The sequence below is a fragment of the Phoxinus phoxinus genome (assembly GCF_949152265.1).
Source record: "Phoxinus phoxinus genome assembly, chromosome: 19".
Taxonomy (NCBI): domain Eukaryota; kingdom Metazoa; phylum Chordata; class Actinopteri; order Cypriniformes; family Leuciscidae; genus Phoxinus; species Phoxinus phoxinus.
The window spans coordinates 12,441,887-12,463,747 of record NC_136894.1 but is presented as its reverse complement, the minus strand read 5'-3'; the positions used below and the strand labels follow the sequence as shown (position 1 = coordinate 12,463,747).

The window sequence follows — 21,861 nt, the reverse complement described above, 5'->3', positions numbered from 1 at the left end:
GCGCTTTTAATGTTGTCTTTGACAATGGGGGGGCTTGGAGTCACAAGGGTTAAGAACCCCTGGTCCACAATTCATATGCTATATTAACCATTTAAAAATATTCTGTAGTGCTCTATAATATTATTTTTTCTTACTATACTGTAAAACGGTATTTTAATTGTCATAGTCGTATATTTGTCAATGTGCTTTATATATTTTTTTGTAGAATTTTTCATTGTTACTGTGTTGTCAGACAGTTCTATAGTTCAGTCATAGCTGTAATTTACTTCCAGTGCTGAAAATTCACTTTCAGTCTTCACGAACACATGAATTACTGAGCGTTTAAAATGAGTTATGATCTTAATGTAGCTAATGGTTGTTGTTAATGCTGCAGGTGGTGCAGGAGAATGAAAATGTTGTTTTCTGTCTGGAGTGTGCGCTGCACTATGTGGAGAGAAACAAAAGCTGCCGCGGCCTCAAGATGATGTACCGCTACGACGAGGTAAGACGCATGACCTGCAGGGGGCGCTGTTGTGATGCTTTTGCTTAGAGAACCCTCAAGGGTTCAACAACCCTTCTAACTGTACTGTTGATGTCCCTTCATAAAATGTTGTGCTCTGGCAAATGCTCGCAACAAGCGCTTGGGGAAACATTACCACAAATCTGATGCAAGCTCATATATTTTCCACATGCAAATGAAATGAGCTTATGTGGATTCGGTGTTCTGTTACAGTTTTTATTTCATCACAATTTTTTTTTTTCTCTCCTCAAAATAATACGTTTAGATCTCTGAACAATAAGTTTCTTGCTCACACCAGATTTGAATCTCCTATTAATTTAAGCAAAATGCATGCGTTTTGGCACACGTGTGCAAAAAAGTGCAAATGTCTACAATTTGCACACTAACTAAACGGTTTGCTGATCAAGTTTATTTTCAGTGAAGTTGTCATAACTCTTCACAACTATTAAAGTATTTTATTGTAAGAGCGACCGCAAACTAAGAACAAAAAATAGAAAAACTTTCTCCTCGTCCTGCTTATTGCATGATCACCAAATCACGGGCTTCCACAGCACATCAGCTTATAAATGAACACATAAACACTGATTTCAGTGTCCTCCATGTTTACACCTGAATGACAGCGTGCGGCGCCATCTTGTTATTGTTCTATGTGTGTCAGTTCGGGACCTTGATTCTGATATTGGCCACATTTAAAGACACAATACATCAACAATAAAAGGCTTGCAGTGTTTTTCACACCTTGTGTGTGTGTCCTGTGTGGTCCCTCAGGAGCAGATCAACAGTTTGGTGAATCAGGTGTGTGGTAAAGCCGTGGTGAGAAGCGCGGCAGACGGCTGCAACGGCTCCAGCCCCACCAAACCGCCAGGCAAGCGCGGCCCCCGCAAGAGAGCCACTGTGGAGCTGTCCCTGACCCACCTGTCCAAAAGTGCCGCCGCTGCCGTCTCGTGAGAAACGCCACCCGGTTGCCTACGTCAAACAATCCATTTTGCTCTCCCTCTCTTCATTTCGTCTCTGTCTTTTATCACCCTCATAGCAGGGCAGAGTTTCCTGTGTTTGAAGCAGGCTGCCTTTTTTTGCACTAGCGCACTAGTTTTTATTCACCAGATGTTTGATAGCATTAAGAGACATGGTCCCAGGTGTGCATTTCACTGACAGGTGTGAGTATGATGTCATCTTTTCTGCCTGGACCCTCTTCCCCCTCGCCTTCGGCCCCATTGACTGCACACATGCTCCTCCTGAACTATGAACCTTGGGACAAATGGGTGCTTCTCTCCTCAATTTTCCTGCCCCCTTTCCTTTGAATGTTGGTGCTTGATGGAGCTGCCCAAGAATGTGTTTTGTTCAGTTTTGTTTTTTGTTTGCTTTTTGTTTTGTGTTTTGTTTCGAGTTTTCGTTTTGTATTTGTTTTTGTTGTGCGTTTTGTTTTTGTTGTGTATTTTGTTTTGTCTTTCGTTTTGTTTTATGACATTTGTTTTGATTTCAATTCATTTACTCCCCATGCAGCTCCTCTGCGGAAGACGCAGCTCTAAAGATGGTAAACACTTGAAATTTGTCTTGTTTTAATGTGTTTTTTAAGAGGAAGTACTGTTTTTTTTTTTTTCATCTGCTTTTTATTTCACACTTTCCTCTGTGGATTCTGGGAACTGTGGTTTCCATGGCAGCGGGTCGGGCTGTACTTGAGGAAGTGGGTGTTTGGGAACGAACGAGTGGGTCCCGTCCCGCTAGTGAGAGGGGTTCCTCCCACGCTGACGCTTACGAGCGATAACTGTGCCTGATGTTTAGCGGGGAGATCTTTCTTTATTTTTGGTGCTGTTTTTTTTTTTTTTTTTCTCCTTTTATTGTATATCAATACAAAAAGGTAATAAGAAAGAAGTGCTGTCCGCTAGCCTTCTTATCCCACAGGACGGAAGAGCCCAGAGGCTTTCTCCGCTTCTAGATGTGCAATCGTGTCAACATTCCATTCTTCCAGACTTTCATCTGTACCAGTTAACATTAATTATTATATTATATTATTGTAATTATTATATTTTGTGTTTCTGCCTTTTTATTTGATATTTAGAGCCACTATTCAGAGGGTGTAAAATGTGAAATGCAAGTCCAAGTTTTTTTTTTTTTTTTTTGTTATTACTGTTGTTTATTTTTGTTGTCTTTTCAATTTTGCGGAAGTATCATTGATTTAAAGAAACTTAAGAAAATCACCTTTTGTACATAATCCTGTAAATGTCTTTAATACTTGAGCCTTTGTTGGAGTGACAGAAGGAAAGGATAGATAGATGGATGATGTCAGATGAAGAAAAGCCTTACATTTCTGTTTCTTCAGCTGTGGGAGTTTGATGCATACAGGGTTGCTCTGGTAATGTGTATAAATTTTAAGTGCTGCTTACATCACTGAGGACTAAGATAAGGAGTCGCGATTTCCCCCTAGTTTTGTTTTTTAGGTTTACTTTTTTAAAGAAAAGGGAAAATACTTTCACAAAAAAAAAAAAAAGGTTTTTACATTTTCATTACTGAAAATTCAACATTGTAGTAGCTACTCATGTTGCACTGAGCTTGCCAGTGGTGACTGTCAAGAAAAAAAACTATAATTCAGTTTGTTGGTTGTTGTCCTTAACAGAAAACTGAACTGTTTTAGGAGTATTTAATGAAAACCAAGTCTGGTGTTTTCAACAAAAAATGGCGGTTGTCAAGTTTTTATGGCCTTACAATGTATTTTACTCAGAATTTTTTGCTGTTTTTGGTTCCTTTTTCTACAATATGAGAGATTTGCTCACGGTCAGGCGAGTTAATTTATTAGCACTGCGTCTCAGCTCTTCCTCTCACGAGGAAAGATTTCATGTTGGTTATATTGCCAGTTTTATTTTGTTTTTCTTTGTTTTATTTTGTTTTTTACTTTTTCAATTTGTACTTAAGGTTTAATAAAAACTCATGGACAATTCACTGTCAGTGTGTCTTCATTACTGACTTTTATACTGGTTTAAAGGGGAGGGTTTTGTTTTTTTATTGATTTCTAATAAAATGATTTTACTGATTAACCACATTTAAAAAATACATTTACGAATAACAATTATGAATAATAATGTTATTATATATACAAATAATTAATAAAATGAATACTACTTTAATATATCTTTAAAATATTCAATTATTTAAAAAAAACTATTTAGTACTACTAGTATTAGTATTTAAAAAATAAAAAAAATAGAATATCTGGTCATTGTATTTATATTAAATTGTTGTCATAAAATAATACTCTGTAAAACTATTTAGTACTACTAGTTTTAGTAGTAGTATCAATAATACTTATGTCTTTGAAATATGTTTTTAAAATATTCTATATATATATACACACTATTTAGAACTAATAACAATGATATTGGAAGTTAAAATAATTAAATTGATAAAAATAATAATCTTTAAAATGTGTTTAGTAGTGGTATACTAATTGTTATTATGATTATCATAAAATAATATTATTTTAATGTCTTTATTCAATTATTTTGTAAGTTTTTAACACTAGTGTGGTAATAAGTCTGCAGACTCCTTATTGTACATTTATTGACCCCTGGTGTAAAATCCTTGTGCTAGACCAATTACAAAGGTGCAAAGAACATATTTTAGAATACTAAATTCCTGTAAAATCAAGGATCTGCAAGTGATTTTTAAACTGAATTTAAATATTACATTTTAATTTAAGTCCTATACATGTCCACATTCCCTAATGTAGAAATATGCTGACAATTGGAAGAACTGAAGCTCGACTCGGAGCCTAAATTCAGGTATTTTCAATGAAAGTCATACTCTGGTGAGCCTGAGGCCTCTAAAGCATTGTTGATTTTATACACGAGACAGGCATGTTCCTCATAAAATACATAACAGTTTTGAATACATTTTTGAACATTTGTTATCTAAAGCCTTTTTAAAAGCTGGAAATACTCTAGATGTGGATTTACAATATAGGAACCAAATTGGCTAAACTAGTTTGTAGAGTGAAAGCCATATAATGAATTACTAGTGTGTATTTTTTATATTGCTGTAACTGACAACAATGGCACAGAGGGGCAAACAGTAGACCAGCTATATGCAGTGAACGTCCCAGCAGAATAAAAGAGATTTATTGATTTGTGAGGGCAGGCACATGATCGGGCTTATACTGCACAGCACACGACAAAGAACGTCTTTACAAAAACCAAAAAGGTGTCATGAAACACAAATGTGTACACTTCCTTTTGACGCAAATGAACAGCACAGCGCTAATTACATCACTTCCTCTTCCAGTCTGTCAATCGTCCTGTGTTTTCAGGATGAGCTGCTGCTCTCACAGTTCTTGATTGGCCGGTTTTGTTCTCTTTCGAGTAACCTGGCATCCTCCTCGACCTCTTCTAGATCTGGCTGGACAAGCAGAGAGCTACGGTTGGCTGCTTGTTCCCTGTCATCATCTTCATCATCATCATCATCGTTGTACTCCTCCTCTTCCCCCGCCTCCGTGTCTTGGCTGGCTGAGTCCGTGCAGGTGGAGGACAGCGATGCGAGCTTGTGTCTCAGGTCCGCCTGTGTGGGCACCTGAAGAGTGATCTCAGAAGTGAACGACTCCACATCTGGACCTGAGAGAGAATCATTTAGACAGGAAGAACAAAAGTGATTAGGAATGTAAATCTCTCTTTAAAAATTAGACAATGGACAACATTCAGGATTCTGGGAGACAGGAGATCTGTTCCAAAACTTTGAAGCTGCCTACCACTTTGTCCATTGTAACAGCGCAGTCACATTAGAGGAATTCTGTGGGCAAAGTTTGGTCCATTGTCATTAGTATAGCGATGCATGAAGCACGCTTATTCAGTGGTCTGCCAAACCAAGTTTTATACGGGTAAACCCGGCAAATTTGCATGTTAAAATTAAACCATGTGGAAACATAATAATCGCTTTACGTGTCCCTCATGCAAAACAAATTTGACCGCACATTTAGGCATCATGAGTGAGAAAAGAACCCACACTGTGAAAAAGAAAAAGTTGCTGCCTTAAAATCTCTTAACTTGGTTATTTAAGTAATTTCAACTTGAAGGGTTAGTTCACCCAAAAATGAAAATTCTGTCAGTAATTACTTACCCTCATGTTGTTCCAACCCCGTAAGACTTTCGCTCATCTTCGGAACACAAATTAAGATATTTTGTATTAAATCTGAGAGCTGTCTCACTCCTCCATAGGCTTCTATTGTAATTGAAACTTGCCGGCCCAAAAAGTTAGTAAAAATATTGTTACAATAGTCCAAGTGACTAGGCTAAACTTTAAGTTTATCAAACGACGGGAATACTTGGTGCGCAAAAAATAAAGACTTTATTCAACTATTCATTGTATTCTGTGTGGGCCTCTGATGTGAGTTCATGTAGTGTAACAGTGCAGAACGTAGGCTCACTATTGGCCAGCAACACACAGGACCAGCCAATAGTGAGAACTGGCTGCGTTCTGACGTACAAGCCAGAAGCGCTGCGCAAACTCATTCAGAGGCCCACACAGAATAAAATGAATAGCAGAATAAAGTTGTTATTTTTGCACACAAAAAGTATTCTCTTCGCTTGATAAACTTAAGGTTTAGCCACTGTAGTCACTTGGACTGTTTTAACAATGTTTTTACTAACTTTCTGGGCCGGCCAGTTTCAATTACAATAGAAGCCTTTGGAGGAGTGAGATAGCTCTCAGATTTAATCAAAAAAATCTTAATTTGTGTTCCGAAGATGAGCGAAAGTCTTATGGGGTTGGAACAACATTAGGGTGAGTAATTACTGACAGAATTTTCATTTTGGGGTGAACTAACCCTTTAAATTACATTAAACTGACTTTTAAAAAATGTGTTGAATCCTGTATAGCATAAAAAAGTTGAAAATTGCTTAACTTATTTTGGTGAGTTAAAGGCAGCTGCATAAGATGGTAGACAGCGAGGCAGTGCACTTGTTTTTGGAACAGGAAGTCAGTGTCCTCATGTCGCCTGTATAATCCAGAGAACTTGGCTTTCAGTGCAGCTCAGTGTAATTAGCGAGAATTGTAAAACCTGTTTGTTCTTCTCTGGATGCAATCAAACAGCCCAGACATCATCTCAGCGTGTTCTGCTGACGGCAGCGGTAAATGTCAGCACTAATTTAATGGCATCTCAGCATTAGTGAAGCTAAAGAGTTCTTTATACATAAGGACGGACGCCACACCGGGAAGCAACATTCGTCATTAGCTAAGAGTGGTTAAGATCTATAGAACTCAATCAGGCTCCACTTGAAAACCAAAGAGAACACATACAGAGTGAGTAAATATACAGATTGATGATTGTGAAATATCACTGTGCATTTATACCCAGCATCGGTGAGGCTACGCTGTTGTCCTCGCCACCAGAGTTGAGAAAGACGTCCAACGCCTCGTGGTCAGACATATCCATCAGATCCATTTGCTCCAGCATGTCCACGTTCACCTCCATTGATGACATGCTTCCTATTGTCTCTGTGAACCAAAGAAAGAGCAACAGCATCAATAACTGCAACCTCACACTTCAATCATTAACATGTATCAAGGATTTGAGTCCAGGATGAATGTTACAAGGAGTTCCCATTTCTGCGGACAGAGTTCTTGGGTCAACTCTTGTCAAATAGAACAGCAAATTTGGTTATGTCAGATCTCATTTGATGCACTGAGCTATGTCCTGGATTCGTCACCTTGCAGTCATGTCGACTCTGTGATGTCATTAGCACATGCTTCACAAACACAGACTGCGGCGTGAGGCATGCCCATCACATGTGCGTGTGTGATCGTGAGCGTGACATCAGTAAGCAGAGCGGTGAACTTCGTACCTCAAGGTTGTGTAAGAGCGCAGCGGCACGGGGAGATGGACAACAAAGAGAGAGACATGTTAGCTCCCCTTTTACAGTACTGAGACACAAACACAACTGCACACTCATACACTCAGAGTCTGTGTCAAACTTTGACAGAAATTCCACCGAAACACTAGTCCAACACAATTCCAGTCCATACTCAAAAAAGAATACCCTTTAAAATAAAGAAGATTGACATGGTCTCGCCTTGCTGCCCTTAGCCCCTCCTTCTTAATGACCCAATGGCCAATCCTATCACGCCTTCTTAATGACCCAATGCCCAATCCTATCCCCGCCTTCTTAATGACCCAATGGCCAATCCTATTCCGCCTTCTTAATGACCCAATGGCCAATCCTATCCCTGCCTTCTTAATGACCCAATGGCCAATCCTATCCCCGCCTTCTTAATGACCCAATGGCCTATCCTATCCTGCCTTCTTAATGACCAAATGGCCAATTCTATCCCCGCCTTCTTAATGACCCAATGGCCAATCCTATCCTTGAATTCTTAATGACCTACTGGCCAATCCTAGGCTCACCTGCTTGATGATCCAAGCTGTGCCAAGATGATCCAAGTACCCACTGCCTTCCTATCCTATCCCTGCCTTCCTAATGACCAGCTGGCTGATCCTAGCCTAGGGGTGCAAAACAATTTCCTCGAGGTTTAGCTTCAACCCTAATTAAACGCACCTGATCCAGCTAATCAAGTCCTTCAGGCTTATTTATAAAACTTCAGGTATGTCTTTTGGAGAAGGGTTTGGAACTAAACTCTGCAGGGCTGTGGCCTTCCAATAACTGCGTTTTGCACCCCTCTCAAGCCCATTTTCTTTATGACAATCCCCTCGGGATGATCCTTTATGACCCACTGGCTGATCCTAGTCCCTCTTTTCAGTGACCGACTGGCCAATTATAGCCTGCCTTCTTATGACCCGCTGGGCGATCCTAGCCCCACCTTCTTTTTGATCCGTTGGCTGATCCTTGCCCCTTCTTTTTAATAACCCGCCGGCTGGTCCTAACCTTGCCTTCTTTATGACCCAATAGCAGATCTTCTCTCTGCCATTTGAGAGGCTGTTTACATGACACCGGTTTCAACTTAAAAACGTAAAACTTTTAATGCATTTTGGCCATTCATTTTTACACGACAACAACGTGATACGTTTTTACACGACCTGAAAATGCAAACGTTTGGAAACTGTAAGTTTTCAAAATCAGCCTACGCGAAAACAACAAAAACGCGAATCTCTGAAGGTGATGATGTCATGCACGTAACTGACATGTTCAGTCTAAAGTGTTTCATCGCCATCTAATGGCCTGGCAGCAGAATACAGGGTTTTTAGTCGTTTTCTCTTATCCATGTGAAAGGGGATTGTTTTTACAATGGTGTCGTCTGTATGCGGAAAACTCAAAGGAAGAACTTAAGCATATCGTTGTCTTTTAAACGTACCCTAAGTGATCTATGGCTGATTCTAGCCCCGCCTTGTTAATGACCTAATTAACTATCCTAGCCCCGCCTTCTTAATAATCTGCTGGGTGATCTTAGCCATGCCTTCTTAATGACCAAATGGCGGATTGTAGTCTCGCCTTCTTTATAACCCAATGTCTGATATTAGACCTGCTTTCTCAATAGGTGTGTTCAATTTCTGCTGGAAAGATTTGCCTCTTGCAGTCGGGGACGAGTTGAAAACTGAACCAAAGTCGAACGCTTTCTGTCTCTCATAGTGACGCTTGCACAGTGTTTGCGTACTGTATCACAAACAAAATGGATTAGATCTAATATTTGTCAGGTAACATGAATTTTACATATAGAAACCAGAATCACATTTCATCCAATAGGTATGCACTGCTTAATACAATGAAGGTCAATATTTCAATGATTTCAAACTGCATGATTTCAATACCAATAAAGTGGCGTCTATATTTATATCAGTTTTATTTTGACACATGAAAAAAGTTTTTGCTGGTATAAAAATACAGATTTGTGAGCAGTAGCAGAACAGAAGGTGTCAGAATAAACATGAAACCAATGTCATTGTTGTCATCAGTAAATCTGGCCAAGATTTGTGTGGCCACTCTGGAGAAACTGCAGCATCTGAACCAGTCCAAGACTTTCAAATAATTGTTGTGGTACTTTGATGGCATACATCTCAGTGACGGTGTCCGCGCTGTCTCAAGTCGGACAAAATGATAGCGCTGTATGAAGTCAAACGCACCTGATGAAGGCTTTTGCTAGCCCTGCCCTCCAGTCTAAATGACCCACTGGCTAATCTTATCCCTGCCTCTCTATCCTTCCATTTGCTGTTTCAGTAGTTTATTATTAGAATTAACCATTGAACTTGTTGTTCCAACTCCCTTCTGCTGCTTTTGTACATTACCATGCACCATGTGTCTCCTGAGTCATTTTAGACAAATTGACCGGGTAGAAGATGAAAGCAACACTTCAGGGCTGGGAACAGCTTTCCCTATCGAATATGTTGGGTGCTGTGGAGCTGGCACTCTTATTTGTAATAATGACTGCTAAGTTTTTTTGTACCAGATCATCTAAAGAAACATTTCCCAGGGATATAAAAAGGTCTGTTAAATTGTACATAGAGAGAGAGCATATTTACATGAGCATTTTGTTAAACAGCATCTGCTTGTATTAGTGTCTGGCACAGTTTGATTGGTTTAGGTTTGAGCCGAGGACACGGGCATAGCTCACCTCTTCTCTCCGCAATCTGTAGGTATCCTGTGGACAGGTAGTGTTCCATGTCCTGCTGAAAAGCCTCTTCAAAGAACTTTTGCCTGTCCTTTAGTTTTACCTGTGGCTGGACAGGCTCCGCCTCCGGTACTCTCTGAGCATGCTCCATCTCCGCTGTGATTGGAGGACAAGAAGAAAGAGGTAATGTTAGTCAACCATGCAGGATATTAGAGTTTAGGGATGTAAACTAGCATTTCAAAAGACTTGCATTAAACACATACCCTGTCATAAAAAGTGTCAAACTGTTCTTAGCTTCAAAGGATATAGAAACAAAGGTTAAGATTAAAGCACAAGTCTTTTTTTCTTCTTCTTTTTTTTTTATTGTACAAATTTGTCAGCTCGTACTCCGCTACAACCATGAGGAAAAATTCTGAAAACGCAAACTGTACACTGTGAGCTTTCCCAAGAGCATGCTGGTCCGGACAGGACAGCGGGGGGGTTGTCAGGGCTGTCCAGCAGTGATTTTCAGATCTTGAACTGATTCAGCGATCAGCATATTCACAGGTAAAGAGGTTTTCTCCTGACAGGACATAACTAGCCCATTTCCTAAAACTGGGTCTGGCCGTCATATGGCCAAGTGACGTGTGCTATAGCATTTACTTTAAATCTTGCTGACGTTGTCTAATAATTTTAATAATTGAATAGCTTTTTTTATTTATTAATATTTCATATTTATATTTTATATATAGTCCTATATTAAAGGTGCATTCAGTAGTTTGGGGCTAATTTAAATAGATTTACACGTTAAGAAACAATGTGATTTTGTGAAGAGTGATCTGAATAGTGTAAACTCATATGAGATGTAGACTCTAGATGTATACTCATAATAGTTTTCTATAAAAGTTTTTTTTTTTTTTGTATGCCGGGTCGATGCGTCGGCCTCCTTTGATGTATTTCGCCATGATAAAATGACATGACCCGTGGTGTTTCACTAAATGTCAGAAAGAATCCTCACACTGTGCTGATATGTGAAAATTAGACATTGAAACACACATTATCGTGCTTTACCAGCGAAGACAACGAGAGCATCAGTACCTGTATTACTTAAGAAGTAGAAAAAGTTAGAAGCCAGAAAGACTGGATAAAAAAAGAACGGCCCTACACATCGCTACGGCGTTGTCAGGTGGAAAGATTTTTATGGAGGAAATCTTGAGTGGTGATGCCCAAGCTGCATCTGTTTTGTTGGATAGCCGGTTCTCTAAAACTCATTATTCACCATTGCGGTGTACATGGAAAAACTAGCTAAAAAACTACTGAATGTACCTTAAATAACAGAGAAACTGCAATAATTAATAATAAAAATGGACATGCCTGTGATTGCAAGATGAGTCATCAATAAGAGAAAGACTGTAAATTGTTTGCTAAGAGATGTTTGTCAACTACAGTACTCTAGAGTATGGAGTATAGGGAATAAACAAAAACTAAGGGCACACAACTCCCATTTTTATTTTATAGGATTTTTAAAACAAACAATTTAGTGGAATCAATCGATGTGCGTGTGGTGTTATATTTAACTACATTTTTAAATAATTTTATATGGACATTTAGTGGTCAGTTTGTAAAGTATTTATTTACTCATTTATGTTTTACTTTTAGTTTGATCGTTGTTATAGTAGTAGCACTTACAGTCCAGCAAACTGTAAGAATCAACCGCGTATTCATTAATATCTCTGGGAATATCTTCTGGGAAGATGAGACCTCTGTCCATCCCTCATTTACCAGATTCCAGAAATTCCAGACATCTGTATATCTCTCTATCCTTTGTCTCAATTATATCCTTTGTCTCAATTTCTAAGATTCTGTTGTCGTTCCATCAATTTCACTGGCTCTTTTAGCTTCCCTGTGGGCTGAGTGAATGTGGAAAGCTACGGCTCCTTTATTGGGCTAGAGACCTCTCTCTCTCTCTCTCTCTCTCTCTCTCTCTCTCTCTCTCTCTCTCTCTCTCTCTCTCTCTCTCTCTCTCTCTCTCTCTCTCTCTCTCTCTCTCTCTCTCTCTCTCTCTCTCTCTCTCTCTCTCTCTCTCTGTGCTGCATAAGTGACTTTACTGTGGTTGTCAGTGTTGTGCTCATTCAGTTAAGGAAATAAAGCACTGCACGTGTTTTCGTGTGTGTGTGTGTGTTTGGTCTATCTGTGGATTAATTAATGTCTGTGGTCGTCCTGAGGGAAGCAGCTCTGGTCTCAATCTTTCATCAAAGAGTTGTGCTGCAGTGCATGCATGTCTTCTCTTCATTTTCCATCACACATGCTCTTTACTTTAACCACAGCTCTGTTCAACGCTCTCTCACACACACACACACACACACACACACACTTAACTTTTCTCTTGTTTAGACTCACTGTCTCAATCATCTTTAACATGAGAATCTTCATACAGTACCACACAGTTATCATTTTGCATGTGTATGATGATCAATCTTTCCTGTTTCCATTAGATAACCATTATACATTTATTCTCTCATAATGCAAGTTAGTATTATGCCATGCCTCGTAATCTGATTTTATGACCAGGGGTAATTGAAGAGTCTGTGTGTGACAGCGTAAAACATGAGAAATTGGTTCTCAGCCTGTTCAGGCTGATTTTGATCCCAAAGTGCCGTCTGAGAAAAGTGCTGTTCAGAAAGACCGTTCAGCTTGTCTAGTTGAAGTGTAGTTCTCCTTCAGACTGTTATTTCTCCTGAGAGGACCTTCAGTCTTTGCTGCTGCTGTCCAGATGCACTGACCTGAGACCGAACCTCCGAAACTTTCTTCTCAATGAATACTGAGTCTTGAAGAGTCTTTGAGTTAAGAAATACAGAGGCTTAAAGAATACATTAATGATACAGGGCTAGAGAATACTTTTATTGCAGTGATTCTCGACCTTTTTGACTCCGCCCCTCATTGTCCACTATAAAATCCAAAGACTCCATAGCCCTAGTTTGTTTTCAAAACTTATTTTAAGAAGTTACTAAAATACTTAAAATTTAAATGAAAATAAGTACATTTCAGAATTCCAGAGGTTTTAATATATTTTATAATAAATATAATTTAATAAACAGTTTCTGCGTGCAATATTTTAGAGCTTGGAATAACAATTAAAATGTATATTCATTATAAAAATTCCCATGACATTTTAAGATTTTATTAAAGGTGGTGTATGTAAAAAAAAAAAAAAATTGACTGTACTGAAGCATAAATCTAAACACCGGGTTGCCAGTTGGCAGAAAACACAGCGTATTGCAGCCATGGAAGCCAGCAAATGAACTGGATCAAAGATTGCAGATTCTAACCTAAAAAGCTTGGCATCCATTAAAAAGGCTCCGTGACTAGGCATTTAACTTATCAATTAACAGTGTCAATTATGCTTGTTCATGTTGTGTCTTCAATCTGGCAACGCCAATCTGGCGTGAGTGTCGAGTATGAGCAGGATGAGCGGGGGAAACGACTCTCTCCAATATTTTGAATTTGGACTTCCGAACCCATTTCCACCCGTCAATACTGCACCTTTAATTTACATCACTTTTTCAGGTCTAGAAATAAAAGTTTTAATATTAGGCTATACCTCATATTAAAGTTTTCCAAAACAGTGGGAACTCTGTTTCTTCTTATTTGTATGTGTATTTTGTCGTCCTGAGACCCTATTTTGTCTAATGCTTGAGAATAGCTGTTCAAGTGGAATCGAGACTCACAGAAGGGTATAAAAAATGCCACTTCCTGTTCTCAAAGCCAATCTGATCGTAGCAATTGGGACGATTAAGAATTTCAATATTGGACGCTAAGAACTAACTATAAAAATAATTGTATAACTATACATTATGTACACTATATAACACTTATACTAACAACTTCTCTCTCACCAGGGCAGTGAATGCTAAACTGTTCAGAAAAGGATGTTTAATTTTCAGCGAAGCTAAACAAACTTCTCACCAGTGCCAGAGCGCAGGATGCTCTTGTGTTTAGGCCTTATCTGAGACCATGCAGTTTCTCTGTGTACTAGTGCTTGTGGCCAGATGTATTTCTTCTTTCCATATAAAGAGAAGAAATTTGTTAGAAGACCTAGAGGTGAAACGCAGGAATGAGCGAGCAGGTGCTGACCTAAAGACTGTAATGAGATGATCCCCAGAGAAAGGGAGATAGAGAGCAAAGGATGCTTAATAGTCATCCCTCTGATGGCAGTCATCTGGCTGTGAGATTTAATGCCGATTAATTGTATCCACTTATTGACTGCGTCATTCCCCAATGAGCACATGAATGATTGCCCTGCAGATACCCCTACACACACTCCATCTATCTCGGTTTGTGTTCTTGTAATGGCTTCATTTGTGTGTAATTGCAATGACAGATTGTAGGGATGTAGAAACAACAGAGACTCGTGCTGCAAGCGGAGTGAGCACTATTGAGTGGAAGACGATGTGCTTGGTTTGCCATATGGGCTGTTGTAAAGACTCATTCACACCAGCCTTAGTTCACGTCTCAGTCTTTGTGTGGCAACACCTGCGTCTCTTACTACGCCATGCTCCATCTAACGTAGCCTCATTCAGAGCTCTGTAATGGCTCGTCGTGAGATCGCAAGCCATTTTGTATAATACGTGAGGGGTTTTAAGTGTGAAGTGGCTAGGATTGACGCTGTTAAGGTAGAGCGAGGGAGAAATCTGATTGTTTGCACTGCTACATGATGATTGCAAATGAATACAACTATATAAGGGTTCGTTTTAGGCCTGATATTGCACAATGCAATGTAATCCATAATACAATGCATGCAGGACCAGAGATGATTCTAGGATTTCAGGGTTGTAAGTAGATATTTAACGGTGATGTGTCTGATTGCATAAAAAATATAAGCAACATAAATATATAGCAACATAAATAAATACATTACAAAAATATTCACACAACTTAAATGTCTACATGCAACAACTGTACACTCTAAAAAATGCTGGGTTGTTTCAACCCAATTTTGGGTCAAATATGGACTAATCCAAACGTTGGGTTAAAAATGTAATGTAAAAATTTAACCCAACGGCTGGGTTTGTCCATATTTGACCCAAAATTGGGTTGAAACAACCCAGCATTTTTTAGAGTGTATGTCTTCTCTGATGTGTTTTAAATTTATGTTTTAATTTTTTTTTCAAAAATGGTCAGGCGATACAACTGTTCTGATAACAAAAAGAAAAGAAACGCTTATTAAATAGTTTTAAATCAGCCTTATAGTGACCCTTTATGCTGCCTTTGCTTTACTTGTGAACTTAATGGTGTAAATTGAAACACTAATTGCTGACATATAGATGTCAGAGAAAATTATGAAAAAATTATGACAAAATAGTTTTATGGAGAGAATAAAAGCGATCAACGTGTTCTTCAGGATTTCACTGCCGCTGTTACTCTTGTCATTCTTAATGGTTCCAGACATAGATAGGAGATGTTTAATAAATGAAGTCTATGCAGAGAGAGTTTGATTGAAGTGCTCCCAGGTGAGCTGCAGCACGGTACTGATTTCCTGTCAGCGTCTGCCTAGTATACGGACATATCGTGACTGGATTCTTTCACACATCAATAAACCACATCACATTTGGAGTCAGCAGTGAATCTTACAGGCCTCATTTTTTTCCTCTCTCATAGTGAGAGTGGAGATCTTTAACTTTGGACATGCACACATGCACACATGCACACACACACACACACACACACACACACACACACACACACACACACACACACACACACACACACACACGCACACACGCGCACACATAATGAAGTCCACAGGCTGTATTTTTCATCTTGCCATTGTTCATTTAGCCTGATGTGTCCCAACATTCCTGCATGCCAGCACACTTCAGCGTAGAATCGTAGGAGTGTGAAGCATAGTGGACTGAGTCACACTGCTCCTGTCTGGACCGCTCTCTATCTAGTGCTGAAAAATAGGTCATATTAATTTACATCAAGAAACCTCAGCTTTTGTTTGTAGAAAGAGCTTGACTTCCCTCAAAGAACACAAAAACACCATTGCTGTCCACTCATACCAAACAATTTACACTACACAGCTAGAAGTCGCAGGTTTATTGACCACAGTTATTACAACCCGATCTCGCGGCAATTCGTACAAATTTTACGAGGTGGCTAATTCGTACCAATTCATACGACCTCACTCATACGACCTTTTTGCTAAACCATAAATATTTTTCGAGTTGCCAAATTCGTACGAATGACCTACCCCTGATCCCGCCCCTAAACCTACCCATCACGTGGGTTTAGACAAATCGTACGAATTCGTATGAATTAGCCACCTTTTAATCACAATTCGTACGAATTGATCATGAGATAGTGTTGGTTATTATCACTATCTGTCTGTCTGTAACACTTTATAAAGATGTACAGTTTGTTAACATCAGTGAATTTCATTCACTCTTCCAGCCACTCAGTCAGTCAATCAGACCATTAACCAATCGGATTGATTATCATAGACTTTTACGTCAGCCAAATAACTCACCAGTCTGATCTAATCCAATACAAAATATCAAGTGCAATTTCCTGCACCAGCAGAAAACTGTAACATCTCGCCGATGCTTTTGAAGGGTTCATAAAAAAAAACTGCACTTTAAAGTCATCTTTTGACATCTTAACTAAGTCTCAGTTAAACCACCTTCACACCCCACCCCAGTCAGGGGTATGAGAATTGAACACCCTAGAGCTTCGATCAGTGTTATTTAATGTGCCATTCTGAGAGAATGCATTATCCATGCCGAACAGCAGACGCCTCCGCCCAGGATCAAAGGACTGCCTCAGACTGTTACTTCACATTTCTGTCAGAGCTATACAAGCGATGAGCGTGTTATGTCTTAATGTGTAATGGACCCATGATGCCCGCCCCAAAGCCAGTGGGTATCAGGCTGTTGAAGAGGAACATGAAGAGGAAGAACAAAACAAATCATTTGCGTACATTTAGGACGACAGCTTCCCTACCCTCAGAATTACTGGCTGCTACACTTCTCATCAGAAGGCCTCCTGTAAGCATCATATGAGCACAACCATTGAAGAAACATTTTGGCTTCAATACAGGTTAAGCTCAAATGACAGCATTTGTAAAATAATGTTGATTACCACAAAAAAATTATAATTTAGACCTGCCTATTCTTTTCTTTAAAAGCAAATCGAGAGGTGAGGCACTTGAGAGAAAAAAAATCTTGAGTTAGTGGTTTAGTTCATGTAAAATTTGAAATGTCACAGAATTTCTATATTTACTAATAACACTGAAAACATCCATCCAAAACTTAGATTTTTTGGTTCCATTTAATTTCGATAGTCCACTTTAGACATACTAACTATAAGTAACTTTGCAACTACATGTCAACTAACTCTCATTTGTAGTGTTACCGATTTTTTTTGCACATTCACTTATTAATGAGAAGTTATTGATCATTTTCAATATGGTTTTAGTTAAAAGTTATGGCTTATAAGCTCTCAAAACTGACCCAGGAATGCAAAAAGTATCAGCAGTTTTTAAATGCATTAGGAAGGTTAAGGTCATTTCCCATGATTATTGTCTTCACTTGTTTCACTTTTAATTCTGACCCCATTTACTTTTGACATTTGTATTACCAATGATTAGCGGACAATTCAAAAGATGTATCATTATCATTAATGATGTATCTTTAAGGGCAGTGCCATGAAAAGCTAAAACAAAATGTAAGAAAGACAAATTAAAGTAAAAAGATACATTGTTTACCACGAGTTGAATTGAAATCTCCAAAAAATACTAATTGACTTTGTAACAGCATTACGTTCTGCAGGTGCATCTGTTGCCATGACTTTAGATGGTGTTTTTCTTTTGACTGCTTTCAAGGCTGTTGAAGAGCATTCTGTAGGTTTGAGTAGGAGAGAGACACAGGGAATGACACTGCATGATGTTCAACAGGTAACCAAGCAACGAGCAAACAACAAAACACAGCAGCCACGAGCTGCCCCTGCGCTCGCCCACTTCATCATATCCTCATGAGTTTGTTAAAACGGCGCTGCACACAATGGCTGGACGCTCACATGAAGATCACTGACTTGTGCTTTCAGAAGCTTCAGCTGGTTTCTTTTGAACACCAGAGTAACATTCAGTGGGTGTTTAATGTCTTGGAAAGGATACTCTGATCTTGAAGAGCATATGGGATTGTGATTGAGCAATACTGTTGAATATGGGTCAGCTATGGGCTACATTCCCATTAATCTGATAAATTGTTATCTTTTTCTCTACATTTTGGTCCTTTGTCCACACTGAGACAGCATTTTTGTCCAGCGAAAACTGAGGTTTCTAAAGACGCTTTCCCGAATGGATACATTTGGAAGCACATTTTTTTTGCGTTGTAGTGTGTGGACTGTGAAAATGGTATTCTAAAATGACGCATGTTTAGTCATGTGATACATATTTGTACCCATATCTGGCGGACTGGCGTTGTTTTTCCTGTTATTCACATTGATAGTGTTTCAAAGATTAAAACTTTTTACATATCAAATTTCTGCATAGATGACAGCATTTTAACTATCAATTTCTGTCCTGCAGCAAAACATGTTGACAGTTGTGTTTTAGATCATACATAAATGACAATTTTGAATGCGACTTCTGTAAGTGGTGGGATATTTTTCTAATAAAATGATCATGCAAGAAATAGCGTGATAATATTGTGTATGGTCTCAGGGAGCTTTTTTATGCAAATATGTTTTCATATTCACTGTGGACGAGCAACTTTTTAAAAAACTAAAAAACGCTAGTGTGGATGGAGTGTTTTAAAATGAAAATGCTGTTTTCAAATATTTTCAGATGAGAGAGCTCAATCCACTGCAACTGAAGTAAACACAAAAAACAGCAGCAAATTAAGAAAACCTCGTCATCAGTTTGACAACACATGTTGTCATCCAGAAACGCACTGCAAAAATTTTTAACGTGCTTCAACTGAAGAAAAAAACGCAAATAGAAAAAACACCAGCAAATTAAGAAAACCTTTTCATCAGTTTGACAACACGTGTTGCAAATTCGCACAATGTAACCAAATACAGAAAAGTGCTGCAAATACTCACACCACAACCAAATACAGAAACGTAGCCTACTGTAAATACTCAACACAACCAAATACAGAAACGCACTACAAATACCAGTACTCACAAGGCAACCAAATACAGAAACACGCCAAAAATGCTCACAACACAACCACAAACAGAAACATGCTGCAAAAACTCACAATACAACCAAATACAGATACGCACTACAAATACTCACAATGCAACCAAAATGACAGAAATGAGCTACAAATACTCACAATGCAACCAAAATGACAGAAATGAGCTACAAATACTCATAACGCAACCAAATAAAGAAAAGTGCTTCAAATACTCACAAAACAACCAAATACAGAAATGTGCTGCAAATACTCACAATGCAACCAAAATGACAGAAATGAGCTACAAATACTCATAACGCAACCAAATAAAGAAAAGTGCTTCAAATACTCACAAAACAACCAAATACAGAAATGTGCTGCAAATACTCACAATGCAACAAAATACAGAAACATGCTGCAAATAGCACAGACCACAATGGAAATGTTTCAAGGGGAACCCAATAAGTGACAAACCTGGCTGGGAAATGCTTGTTGTTCAATATACTCGTCAGTGGTGTTGTCAATGACCTGAAAGGTGAGGTTTTTTTATTTTATTTTTTAATAATCATGATTGTGTGTGTGATTGTTAAGTATTTTCTGTATTTGGCTGCGTTTTAAGTATTTGCAGCACATTTCTGTTTTTGGTTGTTTTGTGAGTATTTGATCCTCATGTGTTGTCATGTGTTTTTATCTATTTGCATGTTTTCTTCAGTTGCAAAAACTTTCAAAAACAGTAAAAAACTGTAAGATTTTTGGACACTGATCATGGTTATCCCATGGCATTCTTTGAAGTATCTTGTAAACACCATGGTATATTTTAAATTGATGTCTGATATACTTTTGGTATAGTGTCTAATTCCTTAGATAATTCTGATTGTAGGTAACACTTAGGTATTAAAGAAGCTATTAACAAACTATTTACCTGTACATTACCAATATTAAGCGTTGGAGATTAATAAACAAACAGCTCCGAAAAGGGGATTCCTTTGAATGTATTGATCACATGTGTGGTGTGAGTCAGATTTACACCCATCAGACATGAGTAGCTTAGTGTGCTCAATGAAAATCCAATGGCATAAAAACGGTAATATTCCGATAATGACATTAAGCTGTCAATCAATCATGTGCATTAGTGAAAGCCAGCGGAGCTCATAATCCTCCTCCCACATCCACATGGGAAAAATCTGAGGTGTCAGCTCTGGGCAGAGCAATATAATTAGACTGTACCAATGGAAGGACAGGGGTGTTTTCCATCATACATTAAGCTAATGATATACGATAATAATAGAGAATTGTATGTGTAGTGCACTAACCTGATGCATGATGTTACACAAAAGCTTAACATATTACAATCTATTATGCATGCAGGTGTGAAAATTGGTTTCCCGCAAATATTTATTTTATTAAATGACGAGAATAAGTGAACTATTATGTTGGTTTATCACAAAACAGATGGGACTTTCATTAGCAGTGTGAGATATTTCTTTAATATGATCTGCTCTTTTCTCCGAATTTATTCTCCCAGTGTTGGCAATTTCCGCAGTGGAGACATGGTAGATTTAATAATCCTCTTTTTGTCTTGCCGTTTTTTAAATTATGTTCATTAAACGAAACTCTCTGGTACAGAGCGGCTTTGGGAATTACAATTCCATTAATTTTCTTCATATGGTTTAAAAACAACAACAATGGATGACAATAAAATGGCTTTAATAAGTGAACTACATTACCCATAAGAATAGGCTCTTATGGGCGATGCAATTTACATCTTATTTATATATAAATAAATGCATAAAATTGCATGTGTGTATACATTCCCCATAAGCGATAAATATTTATATCCAATGTAATGCATGTGTAGGCTATATACATAGTCTGAAATATTTGTGGACATTTCTATGAAAAAAGACACTTGCTACTGAAACAGTATGTGGTCTCTGTTGTACTCTATTGGTAAATATTATATAATGTCTAAATGTGTCTCTGTGTGTTTTTCTTTCCTTCTTTCTTTCTCTTTTCAAGGCTAGCAAAAATGTGTAGTTTTCTTGTGCCATGACCCGAAACTATAGCTCCTGAATAAAGGTCACACTTATGCATTAAAAGCCTTTGGCCACACACATGAGAAAGAGAATGAAGGGGGTGGAAGACACTAGGATGAAAATAGATTCAAACATTTGTGTAAGTGTGTTCCTCAGGGTCGTGTTTTCTAACCCCTTAAGATTTGCACTTCTTATGATGATTTGATTTGACTGAATGGGCTTGTAGGTGTCTTTTGCCCTTTGATAAAGGTAATATGGTGTTATGTTAAATATGTGCCATCCCCATGCTAACCCACACATTTCCCAGGGTGATTGTTAGAGGAAGCTGCAACAATCCCAACATATCAAGGTCACCGTAAGCAAATGAGTCGATGCAAATTAAGACTGTAACGAAGGACTGAAGAATGTACAAGATGACACCATTTTGCATGTGCTTCCTTAAGTAAAGTTTTCATTTTCACATTTATACAAATGCATGGCCATACACTGTGTTTACAATAATGTTCAGCAAAATATGGATGAAATGTTGTTACAATAAAACATAAAAAAAGAGAAAATCGTTTTATCAGTCACTATTTTTTTCACTTATCTACAGCTAATTTCAGCTTTTTAAAAAATATTA

General features: G+C 38.3%; 2 protein-coding genes across 3 annotated transcripts in view; one reads left to right on the top strand and one right to left on the bottom strand.

The window, feature by feature from the left end:
* The window catches only part of jarid2b (jumonji and AT-rich interaction domain containing 2b), a 99,370-nt gene extending 95,936 nt beyond the window's left edge, over window positions 1-3,434 (top strand). Inside the window, exons 16-17 of the mRNA XM_079592045.1 lie at window positions 374-481; window positions 1,268-3,434. Coding sequence (XP_079448171.1) covers window positions 374-481; window positions 1,268-1,447 — 288 coding nt within the window. The 3' untranslated portion in view covers window positions 1,448-3,434. The remainder of the gene's footprint in view (window positions 1-373; window positions 482-1,267) is intronic.
* An 878-nt stretch (window positions 3,435-4,312) lies between these two features.
* The window catches only part of dtnbp1b (dystrobrevin binding protein 1b), a 31,661-nt gene continuing 14,112 nt past the window's right edge, over window positions 4,313-21,861 (bottom strand). For both annotated transcript variants that reach the window (XM_079590985.1, XM_079590986.1), the window contains exons 2-4: window positions 10,046-10,198; window positions 6,836-6,979; window positions 4,313-5,100 (exon numbers count right to left, since the gene is read on the bottom strand). In XM_079590985.1, coding sequence (XP_079447111.1) covers window positions 4,796-5,100; window positions 6,836-6,979; window positions 10,046-10,198 — 602 coding nt within the window. In that variant the 3' untranslated portion in view covers window positions 4,313-4,795. The remainder of the gene's footprint in view (window positions 5,101-6,835; window positions 6,980-10,045; window positions 10,199-21,861) is intronic.